General features: G+C 38.2%; 1 protein-coding gene across 2 annotated transcripts; it reads left to right on the plus strand.

Moving 5' to 3' along the window:
- The first annotated feature begins 7960 nt into the window (after positions 1-7960).
- RGS18 (regulator of G-protein signaling 18) lies at positions 7961-16078 on the plus strand. Of its 2 annotated transcripts, XM_010285241.1 has the most exons (6): positions 8169-8287; positions 9201-9302; positions 9682-9684; positions 12013-12074; positions 13090-13256; positions 15667-15921. In XM_010285241.1, the coding sequence occupies exons 1-6, from the start codon at positions 8169-8171 to the stop codon at positions 15919-15921; spliced, it is 708 nt and encodes a 235-aa protein (XP_010283543.1). The 2 variants fall into 2 exon arrangements, with proteins under 2 accessions (XP_010283615.1, XP_010283543.1); XM_010285313.1 differs by lacking the exon at positions 9682-9684 and having other exon boundaries at positions 7961-8287; positions 15667-16078.
- Positions 16079-21288: the final 5210 nt, after the last annotated feature.

The raw sequence follows: 21288 nt of genomic DNA on the forward strand, positions 1-21288 counted from the left end.
CGCCGGGCGCGCGGCCTCCCTGGGCGCTTCCTCAGGCCCGGGGCCGGCCCTGCCCAGAGGGATGCCGGGAGATGTAGTCCCGCGGCCCTCACGTGGGGCAGAGCCGTCCGGGCCGCCATGTCGTGGCCGCCGTGTGCGGGGAGATGTGTCCTCGCTGGCGGCTGCTCCTTGCCCGGCAGAGCTTTCACCGCCGTTCCCGTCAGCAAACACGACACCGCAGCCCAAGCTACTCTGTGTGTTGTGCTCCTAAATGACACCTGGCGGCCCACTGCTGTGGTGGGGGCTAAGGCTCTGCCCCTCAGTGGGCCCCAGTGGGGAGCCGAGGCCATCCCTGTGCCTCAGCCCGTGCCCCGCACGGAAACGAGCCTGGTGAGCCCAGGCATTGTGTTTCCTGGGGAAAAAACCAGCTACCTCTTTTCACCAGAGAACCTCCTAGGCAACATACTTGCAAAATATCTGACTTTTTCACTGATATTTGTGTTTAGTCCTTAAAAATGTACTGCTCTCTGTATCGCTACTCCAGACAGAACCAAACCAAATCAAGCCCCTCAGCTGGGCCGCATCAGACAAACCCCAGTGTTTGGCGGACAGGCATGTGGAGGGAAGGAAGGTGCCAGCAGCAGAGGGATGTGCACGGTGCTCACACACAGCTCTCTCGGATTTGACTGGAAAACACCTGTGATGTTGATCGCCAAGGGCCATTCATGTTGCCTTTTTTGAAGGAAAGGAGAAAGGACATGTTGGAATTTTTCCAATAGAGGGAGCACCGGGACAGCCATGGCCATTGCACTGCTGACCCCATGACCTGAGGTGCCATATGTTGGCCTTGGAAAACCTGGAAGCCCATACAGCTATTCTCACCTTTCATCCTTTGGGGAGGATACATCAACACTGTCAGGATTGGGGCATAATTTGGTCATCAGAAAGTAAAGATTTAAACTTGGAAACCATTCGGGGGCAAAAAAAAGTCTTCCCCTCGGTGACAGTCTCTAGTTAGGATTTGAAAGGCGCTTGTGAATCAAGCAAAGTTGTCTGCAGACCTTCCCTAAGAATTACAAAAAATGACTTGTGGTCACTGTGAATTGGAATGGAAATTATTTCATACATGCCACAAAGACACGTTTCAAACAAACAATTTCTATCCTCAGGCAATCTGGGCTGATTGGCAACAGATGAAATGAAATATTTGTATTAGATTTGGTGACCACAGCAATATCAAAATTATTATAAGTTTTATGTTTATCAAGTTGACAGTGTAACCTAATAAATGGATCACCTGTTTCTACTCAGCAGAGACACTAGAATAGCTTGCTTGCTGGTGTGCATACTGAAAGTGTAAATATCACATTTCCTCTGTTTTGAGGAAGTATTTTTGGCAAGCTTTGCAAAACCTATTTTTGTGATTCCAGTTATTCTAGCTGTGACAGAGAAAGCCAGATGAGAAAGACAGGAGCAGCAGATTGGACCTGATGAGAATCGGGTTTAGATGCTGGTGTGAAAATGAGAGGTCACCAAGGTCAACATTTGCAAAAGTTGAGGACTGTGTCAAATCAAAACCATAATAATGAAGCACATCATGATTCAGGCTAAAAGCCAGAAAAATTTGAGAAATGGTTAGTGCCCAAATGGCAAGGTTTTTTGTCATGAACATGACACCAAAGGTGACAAAGAAGAATCCATAAAATCCATACTGCTACCTAGAGTCCAGAATGAAGAATGGGTTCAATTTTTTCTTACGTTGCTGGTCACATCTGCTGCATCCCCAAAAGTCTCAGATCTTAGCCAGATCACAGAGTCTCCAATTCAACACAGCAAATTCATCAGATAAGATATCTTCCGTAACTGAAATTAAACATACACATAAGTACTTTACTAGAGCAGAGCTTTATCTCTACGATGCCTGAAGCTTTTCTGAAAACTTGATAAGATTCACCTCCCTCTGCATATTACTGTGTTAGGTAACCACAGTAATATGTGGTTCTTGAGGGTGCTTGCAAATCTGAAGAAGAAAATTGGATAGCAGTTTTGGGAAAGCTGGCGTCACCCTTATGCTTGATAGGAAGACTTTTGTTGGAAAGTCTGGTATTAGCTAAGAAGAGGAGAGACTATGACTGGCTGGTGAATACTGACAATGAGTGTCCCTGCCTTCACGCCAGCCTTCTCATAAGAAAAGTTTTATAACAGAATGGGAGGAGGAAAAGGAAACTTCTACTGCAGTAGTAATTTCTGAAAAAGGTTCTACTAAAACTGAAAGTTTTTTCATCGTCTAGAAAAGAAAACTGCCCCAACTTGCATTTCAGAATACAGCTTTTCTGGATCCTCAAAACATAGTTGAACCTTCCTGGAAAAATTCTCAGTCATTCTGAAGATTTCATACTCATTCAAATTTGACCTGGAATTCTTATTAAGTTATATCTATTAGTGGTGAACTTCTTTAGGTGATTACTGAAGAGAAAAGTCAAAATAACTGATAGCTTTAAAATCTTAAGATGCTGTCTTCTTTTGACAGGCTTTGGAGATAATTTATTTATATATTCATACATGTATATATTTATATATTTAGTGAGGACTGAGAGAGACTAATTTTTCAAATTTTTGGTACCGATTTTTTTACTGCTCTGGTGAGCAATCCACCATACTACTTTGTAAACCCTAGGACTATTTACATCAGCTAAATCAGGACATCAGAACAATGCATTATCAGGAAGAAGTAGCAATGAATAAAACATAACAACATATAAGCTGAAGAAATCTTAGCTGTGCTTTAAATAGGCAGAATTAGGTATATCTGTATCAGTGCCATATTATACTGAGGGAGCACATGATGCAACACTGCAGCCATCAAGGGCAGCTTTACAGTAGAACCTAAGCTCTTAGGTCCTGCCTCATTTAATCCTAAATGCCTAGGTGTGACCTTGAAAACCTGTTTTGGGTGCTCTCCCAGCCCTGGGGTAGCCCTCTTCTCTGCAGAGCTGCCTTTTTAATACAAAATACTCCTTACGGCTTCCCTAGTTCTGCACTATGGAGGTTTGACAATCCCTGTCCCAGTAGTTCAACCTGTGCTGCAGCATCCCCAAGATATTCCGGAATCATCTGACTGGAAAAGCAGGGTAAGCCTGACATCCAACACGAGGGCTCCGCTTAAACCACACGGTATCAGTGTCGGAATCATCTGACTGGAAAAGCAGAGTAAGCCTGACATCCAACATGAGGGCTCCGCTTAAACCACACGGTATCAGTGATAGCAGTGAGTTCTGATGTAAAGCATGTTTTATTCCCTTGTCTGCTGTAGGGGATTTAATCTTACGGCTAATATTCAGTGGACCAGGAGTCCCAGCCCTCTTGCATGACGAAGAGATAGTCTCTCCATTCTGTTCTCCCACACCTTTCACAGAAAGACCAGAAAACGCTCAGTCCAATAGTTGCTGTTGCTTGCTCTGCAAGCATGGATTGATGAAATATTTCTCTTGGAAAAAAAGCAGGTTGTCATGTGAGGAATTCCTGTGGGGTTCTGTAAGATGGAAATAAATCCAGTAGTGCGTAAGCCCACTAGGATATTTTGGGCAGGATTTAGAGTACGTTCCTGCCTTCAACATTTCCTGTGAAAGTTGCTGTTGCTTGCTCTGCAAGCATGGATTAATGAAATACTTCTCTTGGAAAAAAGCAGGTTGTCATGTGAGGAATTCCTGTGGGATTCTGTAAGATGGAAATAAATCCAGTAGTGCGTAAGCCCACTAGGATATTTTGGGCAGGATTTAGAATATGTTCCTGCCTTCAACATTTCCTGTGAATACCACGCTAACAAAACCACATTTTAAGATGCACGTGAGTGTCCTAGGTGAGCACTTCTGGAAGCCGATCATTAAAACGCAATTGTCTAATGAGCACTGATGTCATTGCTACAGACTTGCGGAGAGCTAGTTGTAAACACTGAGTGGTTCAACTGAGAAACCAGCTTCCTGTAGATTAATTGTGACAGTGATGTATGTAATATGTAAATAGAACTAATCAGAGATGCTGGCCATATAACCATGGGGCAGGCAGGAAATGAATACAGCTGAGAGCTTTGCAGACTCACTTTCTTATTTTGACCTTTCAAAAGACTAAATAAATGAATTTAGTTTAGCACAGATGTAAACATTTTCCACAGCAGAAGTTCTGCAGAAACTACAAGATTCCCAAGCCTGCCACAAGCTTGAGTTTTCATCATGGATGCCTTACAAAATTCTTTTGAGAGTTCTTAACTTACAGAACCTACAGGCCTGAATGCAAAACATGTTCCAGTTGTCATTGATCCATATCTGAAGCAATGCGATTTTGTTTCCTTCCTTTTAAACAGCAGCAACAAAAGGGGGTTTTATAATGTGAACTGTGTGTAGGTGTTACAATGCTTCTCTTCCCCTAACCCTGGAGTATCCCACATGCCAAGTTCCTCCACTAGGATGAGGCTTTTAAGCACATCACTAAAGAAATTCACTGAATTAGCAGTGACTGTGAGCTCCTCTGCTTGAGATTTACAACAAAACTATTTTCCTTTTGGTATTGCTTCATGAAACAAAAATGTTTTTTTCTCTGAAGATATAAAAAAAACCCCCATAAATTGGATATCATTATTAAACTGTAGGTCTAATTATGGTTTCCATTAAGGAATAAACAACATAAATATTGAGGAGTGATACATTAAGTAGTTACTGAAGAGCAGCAGAATTATTTATTAAAGCCAAATTAATTCAAAACATGTAGTTTTAATTTTCAACTCTTCAAATCCCTTCACAGGAAAAAGAAAGAGAAATACAGAAATACATCTTTTCAGCCCATGCCCTTCAGTGAAGTTTATTTCCATGCTTATTCTTCACAGGACAGTAAAGAGACTGTGTTGCTTTTTTTTTAGTTCCCACAAAGATGAATACCGCTTCCTTAGAGCAGAAACTAAACCAAACATAACCACACAAAAGCCATACTGGTAACACTGGATTTGAATAAGAACAATGGCAGAGCTCGGTTGTGGAGAAGCCTAGGCAGGCAAGGGAGGAGGCAAAGTTTACACTTAACTGACAAGTAACAAAAATAGCTTGAAGAAAGATGTGGAGGGATTACTGACAAAGGAGAACTTCACACTGTGCTCTAGTTCTTTGTGCTGAGCTGAACCACACAAGCAGGGCTTCGCTTTTATTCAGCTGAATAGAAAGCTTGAATCTTTCAGTGCTTACCTTTAAAAAAGACATACGGCATATTCAGTGTATAAATACATCATTATTGCTAATAGTATCAGTCAATGTTTCTTTCACAGGAGGCAGCTATTGGTTCTATACAAGTCAAGCATGACTTTACCATCAGCTGTGATAGGACCTTATCAAACACTAACACAAGCCAGTGCGGACAATTTTCAGCTGAGGAACAGGCACAAAGAGATCAGGACGTCACCTCGAGGAACTTCCTGTGCTTTATGATCTATTCAGTTTGGCTTTGTTGTCACATAAAAATTGATTTGAAAATACATATTCTATTCATCTAACTTTGAAAGCTCTTGAAAAAGGTATTTATTCTTTTCTACAAGTAATACAACATTAAATCAATATTGTGCTCACTTTGCAGAGATGATAGTGATTTGAGGGCTTAAAACTCCCTAGTCTCCTTCCCAAAAGATCTGTGAATACATTTCAGTGGTTAGAGAAATGGTTGGGAATCAGGACATTTGGTTTTCATCCCAAATTCCTTTAGAGCTTTGTAGGTCTCTAGTCATGTCATCAACATAATATTCTGGGTCTGCTTTTTCTGGCTTAAAATAACATACTCATTTTTCTATATCATCATTTTGCAGTATACAAAATGGCCCAGAAGCATTTACAGGGTCATTAATATCGTTGCTATAACTACTGTAGCCTGCAGTGCAAACCAGAAATGCTTATTAGCATCAGTACCATCGTTGACAAAACACAGACTGACTTTGATGCAATTCTGGCTATTTCAGGGCCTGAATTTAATATTAGGTTTCTATTAATGGTGAAAAAAACAGAAGGGAAAAAAAAATCTTTTTTTGGTTTGTAATTATTCCTTTCCTCCCCACCCCCCAAAATTTCTGAACGAATTCTCAGGAGATGCACAGTATGTTGCTGCATTCCGGACTGCTACTGTTGTCACAGTGTAGTACAGTGGTATTTCAGGCATCTAAGACATAACACCTGTTGCCTTAGAGTCATTTAAGAGTGGCTTGGACAAGCCATTCAGGTGTTTGCTGGGAGAGCCCATCCTTGGTGGGTGTTGAAAGAGATGACGATGGGTCATTTCCATCTATAACATACATGGTATAGTGGCAAGACCACCATAATTCACTTCTGAGTGACATTTCATGCTACAAATCTTTCTTAAATCAGCTTATGTGAACTATTGAAGCTACAATAAACAACATTTTTCAGGAGCTGAAATCAGCAGGTAATAAAATTATAGCAGATAGACACAGACAGTATTCTATACATATATTATAGGTTAAAAAAAAAAACCTCACCTGACTACCACTGTTGTAGAAAAGTAAAATAAAATCATGCATTCTATATTTATTTACTTATTGGTAAAAGGTGGAATATATTATTAAAGACAGCTGTGGTTAAAGCCAGATTAAAATAAGCAAGATATGATATATAAGCCCACTCTGTAACTAAAAATGCAGTTTAAAACCATAAAGCTGCTTCTTAAAGGTCCTTGGGTCAGAAAAGGCAGTTTTGCACTGAATATTTCCCATTCAGTCTGATTTTAAAATTTGTATCACATACGTAATACACATTTCATTCATTTTTTCTCTTGAAAAGAAAAATCACAAGAGATGACATCTTTTTTGTTATGTTTCAGGAACTGGGAGTCCCAGCAGAGGGTTTTTTTTAGTTCTTTTAAATATCAGTACCTCCCATCCTCCTCAGCTCTGCAAGCCACAAGGAAAAGGCCATGGTGGGACTCTCACCAGAACTTACCTGTGTCGCAGTAATTGTGCAGAACTGGACAAAATTGTGGGAAGGTGATGAGGTCATGTCTTCTTCCCAAGGCTCGGTGTCTTACCTGAATAATCAAAATGAGGCATTGGCATTAAAAAAAGGAAGACTATTTAATTCTTAATCAATCAACTACTGCATAATTTTAGTCTTTTCCAGCCTCTCATTCAGCTAACACTGAAGAGGTTGCTTTGGTAGAAGACATCTATGACAACTCCAACACAAATTGTACTTAAGAACAAGAAGCTTAATTGACATCAAGGTTGTATGTGAAAAGCTAATTTGTGCTGATCAGCTAAAAAATTAACACATTTTTATGTTATGTAAAGTGAAGTGAGAAATTTTTGATTATTTACTGTCAAAATAAAAAAAAAAAGCGCCACAAATTTTTGTGCTGAACTAAAGAATTTTTATCCTGGCTTGGGGACTGCAAATGAAAGTAAACCACAGATACAAAAGATAAAGGAGGAGCTTTAAGTGGAGAAACTTGAAATTAGTAGTAGGTGCTCATCATTTCTGAAAAATGGTGCAAAAATTAAAATCTCTGCTTACAAAATATCTGATCAACCACAGCTTCATCTGGCTCTTGCAGGACACTTTGGGAAACCCTGACTTTCAAGTTAGCATAGTGTAGATAGAACTGATTTCGTGTCCAGCTTATGACACCTGAGGCTGTAGAAGGCAGTTTAAGGTCAGGTAGAAGTTCTTCTAAGAGCTTAAAACAACCTTGTATGTTATTTTAGGAAAAATTATTCTCATTAAGGTTCATTTTAGAGCAACTGTTCTTCTCACAGGTGTTTGGGGGAAAATGATGACATCATCCTAAGTCTAGTAAAATACCAAGTTCCACAAGCACAAGCCCAGGAGTTGCTCTCTGCTGATAGCTGTGTTTGGATGATCAACAGCCATTTTGTGAAGTTGCAATCTCACTTCCCTAAATGACGACTGTAAAACCAGAACTCTACTTAAAGTCTCGTGTGCATGCAGCTGCAGTGGCAGTGAAGGTGGAGATCCTCCTTCTACCCACTGCCTGCTCTGGAAAGTGCTCAAGAACTAACTGGGGACCACCCAGCCCAATACAGCATGTGAGAGCCCTCCCTGAGCACATCAGTTACTCCAGATGCAACTTGCTGTAAGGAAGTAAAAGAAATATTTTCTGAAACTGGGAAGCTTTTTTAGAGGAAGATGGAGAACCCACTGCTTTTATTCCCCCAACTAAACATTTCTGCTTCAAAGGATAAATCCTATTACAAAGTCATGAAATCAACAATTAAAGAAGAGCCACATAAAGCAAGCAAATCTGGGTAAGTTTTAAGGTCATGCTGACACTCTGAACATTCTGTTTATATAGAGGATTCTTCTAAGATAGGCTGTGGCATGAATTTAGGGCACAGATAATTTTATTTTTGACTGATAAATGAAAACTCATGAACTGCAATCCTAGGAATTGTATACATAAAATGATAATTCTTTGCTGAAATATTTTTTAAGAACAAGAAAAAAAGCAAATAATAAACTAAGAAAATAGGAAAGGGAGGTTTCAAGTAGTTCTGAGAAATGCTTCTTTAAAGCCTGAATATGATCTGGGAAAGTTTCTTTTTAAAAATTTCAAATGACAGGAAGCAATACTTCCTTTTTCTTTGCGAAACATTAAAAGTAGAAGATGCTGAGCCAACTGTTTATGTTCTCTAATGTGAAATTTCACTGCTTTGTCTTTAAAATAAATGAAAAAGATACTGAAAATGAAAAGATTTCCATTTCTCTTTGCCAGTGCTTCATGTGTAAATTTGTGCTAAGTTATAAAGAAAATCATAGAATCACAGAATACCCGGTTGGAAGGGACCTCAAGGATCATCTGGTCCAACCTTTCTGGGCAAAAGCACAGTCTAGACAAGATGGCCCAGCACCCTGTCCAGCCGAACCTTGAATGTCTCCATGTTGGGGAATGCACCACTTCACTGGGGAGATTATTCCAATGGATGATTGTTCTCATTATGAAAAATTTTCCTCTTTTGTCCCATTGGAATCTTCCCAGGAGTAAAAAACATTAATGTGAATAATATATATATAATAATATATAACATCAACATTAATATAAGCGAACATAGGGGCATCTGTGATACAGAAGCAGAAATACTAGTCGAAGGAAATGTTTGAGGGGGAAAAAACCCAACTTTCAACAAGGTTGCCTGAAAAGCTACCCTAATTCTGTTGTAGAGCTAAGCAGAAGAGAAATAGGCTGAGCCTTCTCCTGCAGAAATCTGAATTCCATGAGGGTGATCATCTTGGTAAACCTGGAAACTTGGCAAAAGCAGCAAGGTAAGCATTATAAAAAACACAAGTTGATGGGGATTCCTTTCAGGAAGTGCCTGTGAGACTCAGAACGTTTCCTGTATTTGTGTATGCATTCAGACTTGGCAGAGAGTAATGCTTTCAAGATTTATTTCATTTAGAAGTTAGCAATCTAACCCAAGCATACAAACACTAGAGAGTTACCTGGTATGCATCAAGGTAACTCACCACTAGTGTTTTCACACCACTAAGTGTAGACTGGTCCCCACCCACTTGCAGATACATTTAAACCTTTACTCATGCCAACAGCATTCTTATTAGTCCACTGACTATATTGAGCAACCATCAACACAAATGTAGCTGACAAATTGCTGCTTGCAGGAAAATCATACAGCTCCTTGGAAAGCAGGTTTTCCAAAGAATTCTGTGATGTACAAAGGCAAGATGCATGTCAAATACTGAACACGTAGTTCCTCAGTAATTGCAGTAATCGTTTGAACACTTGTCCCCAAAACTCAGACATTGAAGTTTAAATGCTGTTGTAATGTTGTCCCTGTTATACTATTTCTCATAAAGATGCAGGGTGAAGTCTTGCCTTTGTTGACTTCAGTAAGAGTTTAGTTCCTGAATTCAGTAGGTTACCAAGATCTTACTGATATATTAAGAATTGCATTTGTAAGACTTGACTGAAAAGAAGGAATGTGTAAAGTACTGCAACTCCATGGCCTAAAAAATTTGCTGCCCCTTTCTTTCCATCACAGATAACTTCAGAACACTTCAGTGCTTCCCATGCTCTTTTGTCTTGATAAACCTTGTTTAAGCAGTTACTATTTTTTGGTCCAGGATGCCCACTTTGATCAGAACTGCTTTGACAAGCCCTTACTAATTGTGAACACATGGTAAAAATTGCATAAAGGCCCAAACTCTGTTTCTAGAGCCCATGAAAAAGTGGCCAACAAGTGGGTATCTAAACACTCGCACCTATGCATCTGAATAATGAGGCAATGTTTGTTGCTCACATGTCCAAGTATCATGCCCATCCAAATGATAGGGTGTACTCATGATCTCAAAGACTTTCCATTACATGCTCATGGAGGGTTTCATCACTGACTTTTTTTTCTTTTCTTGTTTTGCTGCTGGCAGAAGCCTTAATTCAGTGGTTTTACAGTTCACTCAGAAATATAAGACATTGCAATGATGAACAAAGGCAAAACAGTGCTTAGAACACCATTTTTCCGTGTCTTGGATCCAGACATGTAAAACCATGCTAAAATTGCATCTAAAAAGAGAAAGCTCAGCCTCCATGCCACCTGTGTGCAGACAGTATTGAGTGGCTGATTACCCCTGGGTATTTCATACAAAGTACACAGCCATCAATGCATTCTTATCATCTGTGAAAAGGCACTTTCAGAGGCAGATGCAAGAGAAATAAATAATCCTCTGAAGAATTTCTCCCTTTTAACAGACTATTACTTCCTCACTCAGCTAACTGCCTTTTACCATGTTACTCTCAGACAGGTGCCTGACTAACAGGGATTCTGCTGCTCTTCTCTTTCTTTCTCAGAAGAGAAACTGGTAGATTTTTGCTGATCTGTCTCTAAATATAGTTTATATACAGAGAGATGTAGACTATTTTCGGTGAAAATGAAAAAAAATTAAAAATTGCCCTTTTTCAAATAATAAGATAATAATTTGAGATTTATTATTTCATAGAATCATAGAATGGTTTGGGTTGGAAGGGACATTTAAAGGTCATCTAGTCCAACCCCCCTGCAATTGACAGGGACATCTAACCCTGGACAAGTTGCTTATTGATACTTTCAGTCTACTGTGCTTTGCCCTTGAATGAAAATGGTTCTACATAAAGCACCTGATAAAAATTGACTTCACCTTCAGGCTTAGAACTTAAGTCGGAGTCCTAGTGTGATACAGCTCATCTCCAGGTTTAGTCCAGTCCTGGTCTACAAAAATCAAAAGTACTGTCCAGGTGTGCTTTCAGGGTTAATCTATACAGCATCAGAAAAGGGTTTCCCAAAAATTGTATTTGAGTGAATGAAGTAGGATGTTCTTTTTTCCTTTCTGCATTTTTCTCTAAGGCACAATATTTGAAATCAAGCTAAAATATGTGCATCTTGACATATTTGATGAAGAATATGTGGAGTTTTATAAATGGAGCACAGTGTCTCAGAATAGCATAACATTTGAAACATGTTTGTGGTAAACAAACCAGGCTACATGTGCTATTGCCCTATAAAATTATCACCTAAACCATATTGCTACAACTTTGTCTTCAAGCTATAGAATTTCCTGTATTTCATTAAAAATAGACTGTGGTAACACAGCCTCAGACTGAGTGCATTCAAAACCACATCTCTGCAAGAGTATTTTTTCAGTTTAAATAGGTGACTGACCTGGTTCCCTTAGGAGTTTTACCATACTGCATGATCTCAATGCCCTTAAAGATTAGTAGCATGACACAAACACTGAAAAGAAAAATCTCTGCTCCAGTGTTAAACGGGGGAAGAAAGTACAACTCTACAGGAAAACTGTCAGAAAAAATGTAAACCAAGTATTTCTGAAGTACCTAAGGCAATGAGCTCCTTTAGTAATGTTATCTAATCAAAGGCTTTGTGAAACAGTCCTGAGCAATAATGGTAACAGGTAACGTATGTTACAACAGCTTCCTAAGTACACGATATGCGCAATTCTTCAAAACCTCTTTCTGTTTCTTAAACAGTGTGTCTCCTGAACAAGCAGTGAAATGGGGAGAATCTTTTGACAAACTGCTTTCTGAGAAAGGTTAGTAGTTTTTTCCTCTCTGTGCAGAATGTTAGGATGAAAAATTGATGGAAAATTACAAAGTCTGGCTGTGCACTTCAGTAGACCTGGCAATTACCTAAACTAGGTATGATGGGTCATTTATAGCAGCATGTATTTCTGCTCTCCTCATGTGCTCAGGCTATAACATGTACTGAAAATAGTTGAAAATAACTCTTAAGTTTTGTATTTTATTGAACAAAGTAATGTAACAGACAGCAGAGAGTTCCTTCAATAAACAGTAGAGTTTCATTTAAATATTGCTCAAATATTCCTGACTGCAAGACCAAATCTTAAAAACAAAAACACGTTCTAGGTATTCAGGAAAAGACTTTGTCACTTTCCCAGTGATAGGAACAAAATTTGGCATAATTTGAAACGGCCTGTTGCATACATAATTATCAAATGCACGTATGTCCCTTGTTCCATTTTGGAGAGACACGTACAGATCCATCTACAGTGCTGGACACTATGTGCTTTTTGGATCTGTTCCCTGAACAGTTGAAATCGATAACATTGCATTGCTTCCACCGAATAAGCATACTTGTGAAAAAAAATCTTATAATAAAAAGTATAACAACAATAAGATAAAGCAAAGTGTAAAGATGCTAAAAGCCATTAATTTTAAATTGTTACTGGAGAACAGTCTATAAGAAAATATTCAAGTAGTGTTTCAGTCAACCTAAATTGATAATCAGATGGAACAAGTCCATCACTTCCACATACATCCACGTGTTTTGATTGCTTCCATTTCTAAATTCACGAGATCTTGGTAGTGCATTTTTACAGATGCTGAGAATTCTGTAATGCACTCGGGATCATAATGAAAGAACTGCACTTATTTTAAAACCTTGATGTATTTTAAAATAATTATCTATAATGTGATGTAATTCAAAGGGAGCACAGCCTGTTTTGTTACCTTGCACAGACTATGTGAAAAGAGTAACTGTCCAATAAGGGCTTTTTTTTTAATGCAATTCAACATTCCCTTTTGTAGCTGGATTGGATGCCTTTACGAAGTTTTTGAAAACTGAGTTCAGTGAGGAGAACATCGAGTTCTGGATAGCTTGCGAGGATTACAAGAAAAGCAAAACTGCACATGAACTTTTGCCAAAAGCGAAGACCATTTATGAAACATTCATACAGAAAGATGCTCCAAAAGAGGTACAGGGAAAACATTCTTCGTTGTAGACAGTGTTTAACAACTGCATCTGATGAAATGTGCTTTTAAGAAGTGCATACCCAGAAGCAGGGACAACAGTTAATCATGTAGTCACTGACGTAAGAAGGCTGTATCTTAAATGTCAAAGCTCTGCAGGGAAATCTGGAAGCAACTGCATATTCTCCCTGTCCTCCATACTCCTTTCAATACCACCTCCGTGTTACTCTTCTAAGTGCAGAGAATGAGTTTAAATATTATATTACAGGAATCAGGTATTCCTAGTGGTCTGTAAAGCCAGGAGATATATATACATATACAGGGTATATTTAAGAAAAAATAGTGATGTTAAATGTTAAAGCTGTAATGAGACATGTTATCTAGCATTCGTGAAAAAGTATTATCTGTCTTTATTTAAAGCTACCTCCAGAAAAACAGACTTATTCTCCCTTTCTCTTAAACCAGTAATTATCTATTAAGTATCTATTACATAACTGAGAATCTGAAGCTTTAAATTAATTAAGCCAAAAGACTAAAAGAGACTAGAAAAAACTATTAAATTAAACATATCCTTTAAAATATTAAGTATGTTTTAAGCATAATTCATGAAGGACTTTTCTTGATTGACTCCTCCCGCTTTCCACCCCCATCTTTAATTGCCTATTTTTGGTATGCTACTGTCAGCACAAACACAAAAGTACGAGGATATATAAAAAGCCTTAGTGTTGGTGAGGATTGACATTACTATAGTAATGCAAAAAGTTTTCATATTTACAATTTCTTCACATTACTGAAGCGTGTTATAAAGGACTCCTAGGAAGGAGATGAACAGGTTGGGAGACTAAGAACTCTCTCTGAAGTCACAATCAGCCTCTTCAATAGGCTTTTTGGACTTAAAATTTCCTGTAAGTCTATCAAGTTTGAGCAGATCAAATATGTCACTTGCCAATGCTCCTTTTCCCCTGCATGCTTTCTTTTTAATTTGTCAGAAAAGCAAAAGTTAAACACTAGCTGCTACTTCCCTGTAACAAGGGTGAAAAAGGTGTCATTCTCATTTTAAGAGAAGGATTGCAAAATGTTGCAATTTCCACCTGTAATTCCTGTAGATTATATTTAAGATTTTATGCTTTTTGTAGGAAATGTCCACTTTCAAAGACTTACCTCCCTTTTTATTTCTTTCCCTGCTGCATGTCTTTGGGGTGGACCTTACATGAAAGGTCCCCCTGAGTTGTTTGAAATAGAACCTGTCATTGCTAACTGATCAGTCTTTGAGCAGTCATAGAGTGCTGATACTGCCAACACTTAGGAGATTGCCATAAGCGAAAAGATGAGCAGGAGGAAAGTTAGGGAGGGGATGGTGTGGAAGTCGTACTTTGACTAACAGTAACGTAATGATATCTTTATGTGTCATAACTTTTGATTTGGTGCATATAATGTGGGTGCTGTTCTTCACCTTAAGCGGTTGGTTTTGGTGGGACTTCCTTCCTTGGGTTTAGCTGAGCAGCTGAGACCAGCCAACAGCATCTTGTTTCACACCACACAGCTCTGGAATTTGCATCTTCTCCCTGACTAACTTCTTGTCCAGCAAAGGTTTTACACACAAATTTCTGAGCATACAGTTCGATAGGTTTGTAAAATCTTAGGTTTGAGGAGTTGATGATTTTAGCATCATTAATGGCTCTTCAGTTCTTTGATCTAAACTATTTGTTTTAACTAGCTTTATGGAAATGACAGGTGGATATCAGCGAGGAAAAAAAGCATACTATAGAAATAACTTTTTGAGTGAATCAACAATTTCTCTTATATAGTCTATCTTATTTTTAAAAATTGCATGCTTAAATCAGTGCCTGACACTTCAGTAAAATTCTCATACTAATGAAATCTTCCCAAGATGAATGCAATGGTACATGGAATAAATGATCATTTTGATATGCTTTTTCCTATCTAAAGTCTCCAGAAACCTATTAAATATTTTAGTTGTTAGAGTTTTCTCACCTTCCTACTATCAAAACTCTAGACAGAAACCAAAAGTTTTAAATACTCGCTAACATGTTGTAATGAGACAAAGTCCTACATAAATCCTGAATAAGAATGGAGTTCTGTATTAGTCTGGTGTTGCAAAGCCTGACAGCTGCAACTATACCAAGATCACTATTAGAAAGTTACTATTAGTCAAATGTCAAACTTCATCTTCTATTTTACCAGTTTTCCATTGTGCCAATGACACATCTGTGAAGACTTTCTGACAGCCGTTACTGAACATGAACGTACTAACTAATTCAGTGGTATTAATAACCAGTTGTATCAGAGATCAAAAGAAAGACTTTCAGAAAAGTACAGTATCAGTGCTATGGATAATGACACAGGAAATGCATGAATGTACGTTAAAGAAATACACTTTTCCTCCTTCTCCAGGTGAATTTGGACTTTCAAACCAAAGAAGTTACAAGTCAGAGTATTGAACAGCCCATCATCACCACCTTTGATGCTGCACAAAACACAGTCTACAGGCTGATGGAGCAAGACAGCTACCCACGCTTCCTAAGATCTGATCCTTACTTAAATTTAGTTAAGGGGAGAAATCCCAGTCGTCCTACCCTTAGGAGACGATCGCGGTCTTTTACTGTCAATGATTTCCAGGGTGTACGACCAGACTTCACCGTTTGGTAATGGAAACTCAACCCTCATAAATTCTAACTACTGCAGCAACTTGTATGTGCTTTAAAATCCAAATCCTTAGCATGTGTGAATGAGTGGAAAGCAAAGTTATATGCACTTACACCAGGTCAGAGTTCTGTAGCCAGTGATTGATCTCATTTACTATAGAGAAGTAGGCAACATATTGGCAACACATACCATGTAAAAGTTTTCATACCTTTTTTTTTTTAAACTCAAGCAAGAGCTGTAGTCATATTTGGAGGAAAAAGTCTGAGTTTCCTGAGTAAAAATGTTGTGTAAAATACCATTTGATAGTATCCATCATGTATCCTGGGCCTGTACTATTTAGCACAGACTTTCATCACAGGTAGAGTCTATATACCTGGCCTTTGCACATATTTATGTTTCTGCAATATTGCCTACACTAAGCACAGAGTATTCGTGGTTTTTTCTCATGCTGAAAAACACATGGAAACATTCTTAGGCATAATGTAAAGTTACATGGACTTTAACTACAGCCACTGCATAATTAAAATTCAGCTATTGCATATTTTCAGAGGAAGATAAGACTACCTATTTAATTTTTTGGCCACATTTTATATTGTTTTCTTATTACATGTGTCTGTTCTCTGTATTTAAGTTATGTTGTATAGATTAGCTTTGACATCAAATACTTGTATTCTAATTTTTTGCAACCAAATGAGCAGCATCAAAGGGCCAAGAATGTTATTTTAACACAATCTGTGTCATTAAATATCCAGCCATGTGTATGTATATATAAAAATATTTTAACTTTTATTTGTAAATATTCATGATATTCCAACTTTGTTACTAAACTTCATTATAGATTTTTTTCCCTGACTATTATTTTGAAAAAGAACCTGAAAATTAACAGCTCTTGGACTCTGGTAGAATAACTTTCAGTTCTACTGGTCATTAATCTACTTTCTATGGTTACAGGGGAGGAAGGAGAAATCTCCCCTTTTATTTCTTTACTATTGAAATCATGCATATCCTTTTCATAGTCAGTACATATAGTTATCCTGTCCGTTTCTTTCAGAAGTGATGTAGACATACCTTGAAATATGGGGCAATTCTTAAAATCTTAAACATTGGTTCAATTTAGCAAGCGACTGCAGGATTTAGTTGTAACAGTTATTTTGCATGGAGTTTAAGCTTTCTCCCTTTTATCTTCCCCTTTCAGTAAGTGGTCAAGTGAAGAGATACAGTTCCTGAGGAAGGGACTTCATGTTCATGACTAATCCAGGGTATATATGAACTGCTTGATCCGAGGGTTTCCGTGTCTGCTTTACTAACATTCAATAAAACTAAAGTGATCTACTTAAAAATTTGTCAGGATTTGCATTAACTAGTACATCGATCAGTAAAACACGAAGGCCTCAATTCACTTAAAATTCAATACTAGCTGCAATCATTGTCATTTCAATCCAAAGTGTTACTGTAAAGGAAGCATAGAGACCAGAACTCACCAGGGAACACTGCTGAGCTGCAATGACCTGGGAACCATCTCCAAGCTCTCAGCTTTACCGGAGGAATAGATGGGAAACATTTGCAACTATGAGGCAGGTGTGATCCCTACTAGTTTATTCCGTTACCTTTCCCTGAACCCAAAACTCTAGGCATGTGCTGTTTTTAAGTGTAGAAGAGGTCAGAACCTGGGCACAGTGATTCAGGAATAAATGGAATGTGTTTAGTAGGGTTGATGTTGCATTTCAGCCATCTTTATCCATCTAGAACATAGCTTTGGAGCTTGCCAAGAACTGTTGACATTCCTGTTGTCATTGCCACAGGTGTCACATGAACGAGTGAATGCAGTGAAAGGCAACTTTGCAACCCAGTTTCATCCCTGAAGTTCCAGGTAGCTTATTTACCCTTGCACTTCGACTGTCTCTCCCTTAAACATGAATAATTTCTGCCAGAAACAATCTTGTTTCTGATTAGGGAATCTAATCACCAAAAATGTCTGGATGCCAGAGTTCTCATATTTAAAACATGCATATTCTTATGCTTTGTCTCACTAACTTTGTTAGAGAAAGAGAACAGATTTGAGAACAGACCCACTTGTGCATTAACAGTGGGTCTCCTGCATCACAGGCGTAAGACCTACACATTTGCAGCTATATTCTCCCCTGGTTTGATTATTTTCCTTCATACCAGCACCTTTACCCTTGCCATGGATGAAATAAATGAAACAAATATGTATATTTAATACTGTTCCAAAGTCCAAACAAATGACAAATATAGCACTTGAGTAAGACTTCTAAGCAAAAAAAAAAAAGCTGTCAGTCAAAAGCATCTGTAATGATAAATGTAAGTCAGCAGGCACCCTTTGTTTCATTTCATAGACACATGGAAAATTTTGCTTATCTCCAGGGAGGCCTTCCTCAAAACCGTCAGTCTGTGGTACTGACAGTGCTAGTCCCTCTTAGGAGTCTTATAATGAAAACAAACCAATAAGATATTTCTGGTAGCTATTTATATATGTATGCTTTTTGAAGATAATTATGAACCGTAGCTGAATTTACAGCAGACTAATGCCATGGGAACTACTGTAAGAAGAAAGTCAAGATAAATTCAGAGAGAGGAAGGCAAAGGGCATAGAGATAAACTAAAATGACATAATTATTTGGCAAAGAGGGTTTTTTTGAAGAAGCTCCTTTTAGTGAGAGAAAATGAGTGCCTGACTACTTAGTGCTCTACTGTAATTCTGGAAGATGAACTAAGCATAGATTTAGTACAACTCTGTGATGCTGTTCCAGGGTTGAGTTAGGACTGATCAGACTAAGGGCTAGCCCTCCATAGATGTATTTATAGTATAAACCTTAAGAGTAGTGCCAGAGAACATAGTCAGGCTTCTCTAGTTTTGGCAGAATCAATGCCACAGTTCTATAAATCTTTGTTTAGCTGACCTAGTGCAAATAATACATATACAAAGCCTATCGGGCAAGTATTTTTATTGGGAATTACTTTATGTAGCAGCTTTTTAGATTTGTATGTGCTATTCAGCATTCAGTAAGAGCTCTCAAAATACTCCTCTTGCCAACACCCTACATAAACACTTCACTTTATTCCTTAGAAACATGAAGTCTCCAGACCCAAAGAATGAGATAAATAATCTGCTGACTTACATAGCACAAAGGTTTGTCTCCTGTTTCAATACTTAGGTCTAATTAGATGCTTTAAATTAGCTGAATTATCATCTGCTATTTAACTTAAGGGACATGGAAATGCACATATATACATACCTTCTTCAGTTTTTGGGACTTGTTATCATGCAAAAGACAACTTGATTAATTTTTGAACTGACAAGAAACAAGAGGAATGAAATCTAAGATAAAGAATCTCAAACAAAAAGATAGATTTCCATCTTCCACTAACATAGGCAATCGGTAACGTACTTCTCATATGCCTTCACATGCTACAACTTACAAGTGACTCACAAAAGGCAGATAATTTTTTTCTTCCTTTTGTCCCTGCTGCTCAGCCTGCCTTAATTAACTACTGCTTCGAATGCAGTTCCCTGTCCTTTCCACGCATACTGTCAAAAGACCTCAACTGAAAAAAAAATTGCATAAAATAATTTTCCGTTCTTCAGTGATTCATATGCTCATGAACTTATGCCTGTCCTAGATCCCGCTCTGTTTTTTTGCATTTTAGTCAAATGCCTCAATCAAATGCCCTTTAAGCTCCTGTGTGGCTCTATGCCAAAGATAAAAATATATTTCCTCTATACACCATCTAGCCTGCTTCCATTCCTACTTTTTTCTTGCTAATGTTTTGTTGTCATCTTCCATGTTTTGTACTCTGATAATTTAGGCCTCGTCTCATAAAACCTCCTTCTGGTTTTATAGCAAAGCTTTTCTCTCTCCTTTCCTAAATGGCATCTGTTTGTGTAACCTCCTCAGAGGCCTCCTTACAAGAGATTATCTAGACACCAAGATTTACGATCTAGCCTCTGTCTTTGCAATCTCCATGAAACATAAATAAAATTAACTAGCATGAAATATAATCTGATGGAAGTCAATTTAGAGTTTTCAAACAGGACAGAAGATTAAGCTGAAGCCTAACATGAGGACAACCCTGAACTGTTGTTTCTTCACCATGCAGTTTTCTTTTACTTCAGAAACTCTTGTTTCTTCACAACTTTCCAGACTAATTTTAAATTTCTGCAGTTATTCCTTAAGGAAAAGACTGCTTCTAAGGATTAAATCCTCATGTGGACTGTCCCCCCATAGGAGCTCTTGTACATCATACACATACACGTTATTCATGTGTGGGCACACTGCAGAAGTCAGAAGTACACTTCCAATAGTCTTTTACAAAAAGAGGCAACCAAGAACATTGGTATGTTGGTTTTCCCTTTCATTCACTACCTAGCACTGCTTGGCTTGGGATGGACCACCTGCAAGGCGCTACTCAAGAGATGATTGATATAGGGAATTATGGTTCAAGAGCTTTCGGAGGCAAAATGCTTACCTTTCATGTTGGAAGAATTCATACCTGTCTCCAAAGACAAGATCACAATATAGTCCTATATATCTGTGCTATATAGGCTACTTGTGCAAATAGTAAGTTTTCTGAAGTCTGATGCTATGTGTATTCATCCAGGACATGAGCTGTGCCAAACACTCTGCTAGTTAGCACTAAATGAGAATCTTCAAGGTTGCATGTTTTCTTGAGAATTGTTTCCAATGCTCTTTTAATGTAGGTTTGTGTTTATATAGCATTTGGAAATCCTGTATCTGGGAAGCCCAGAATGCTGTAAAACATTTGGACTAATTGTTCTTGAAATCAAAATACTTTCCTGAAGGGCATACTTTGCTTGGGTGGAAAGTAACAGCTCATTTTCTTATGCAAAACAACTCTTTAGCATACTGAAGACACACAGAATTATTTATATGTAAAAAAAAAATATTTTTGTGAGTTGACCATGCTGTGCAGTGCTACTGGAAGGTAGGAATTTACATAGCACTGGGATTAAAATGTATTTGCATCCCGTATGAAAGGTGTTTTCATGTCACTAGGATGCCAGCAGTGCTCAGATCATCTTGGCTTCTCCCAAGATAAGAAATACATTCAAGTCTCCATTTGCTTGAATTGCTTGGACCAGCAGAACATTAACTTTTTTTTCTGCTGAGGTTACACTATACAAAACAACACTACCCAAGCAAACTCAGGTATGGGATGGATATAATAGAGGCCAAATGCTGAAGGGCAATAACATATCAAACCTGATCCAGGGAAACACCAGCACACCAAAACAGCTATTGGAGAGTGTGACGTTTTCTCACATCGCACTCAGGTGAGTATGAGGCAATCCTCTTAGGAACATATATAAGTGAAAGTGATTTCTTAGGT

This window comes from Phaethon lepturus, unplaced genomic scaffold (assembly GCF_000687285.1).
Source record: "Phaethon lepturus isolate BGI_N335 unplaced genomic scaffold, ASM68728v1 scaffold9010, whole genome shotgun sequence".
NCBI lineage: Eukaryota > Metazoa > Chordata > Aves > Phaethontiformes > Phaethontidae > Phaethon > Phaethon lepturus.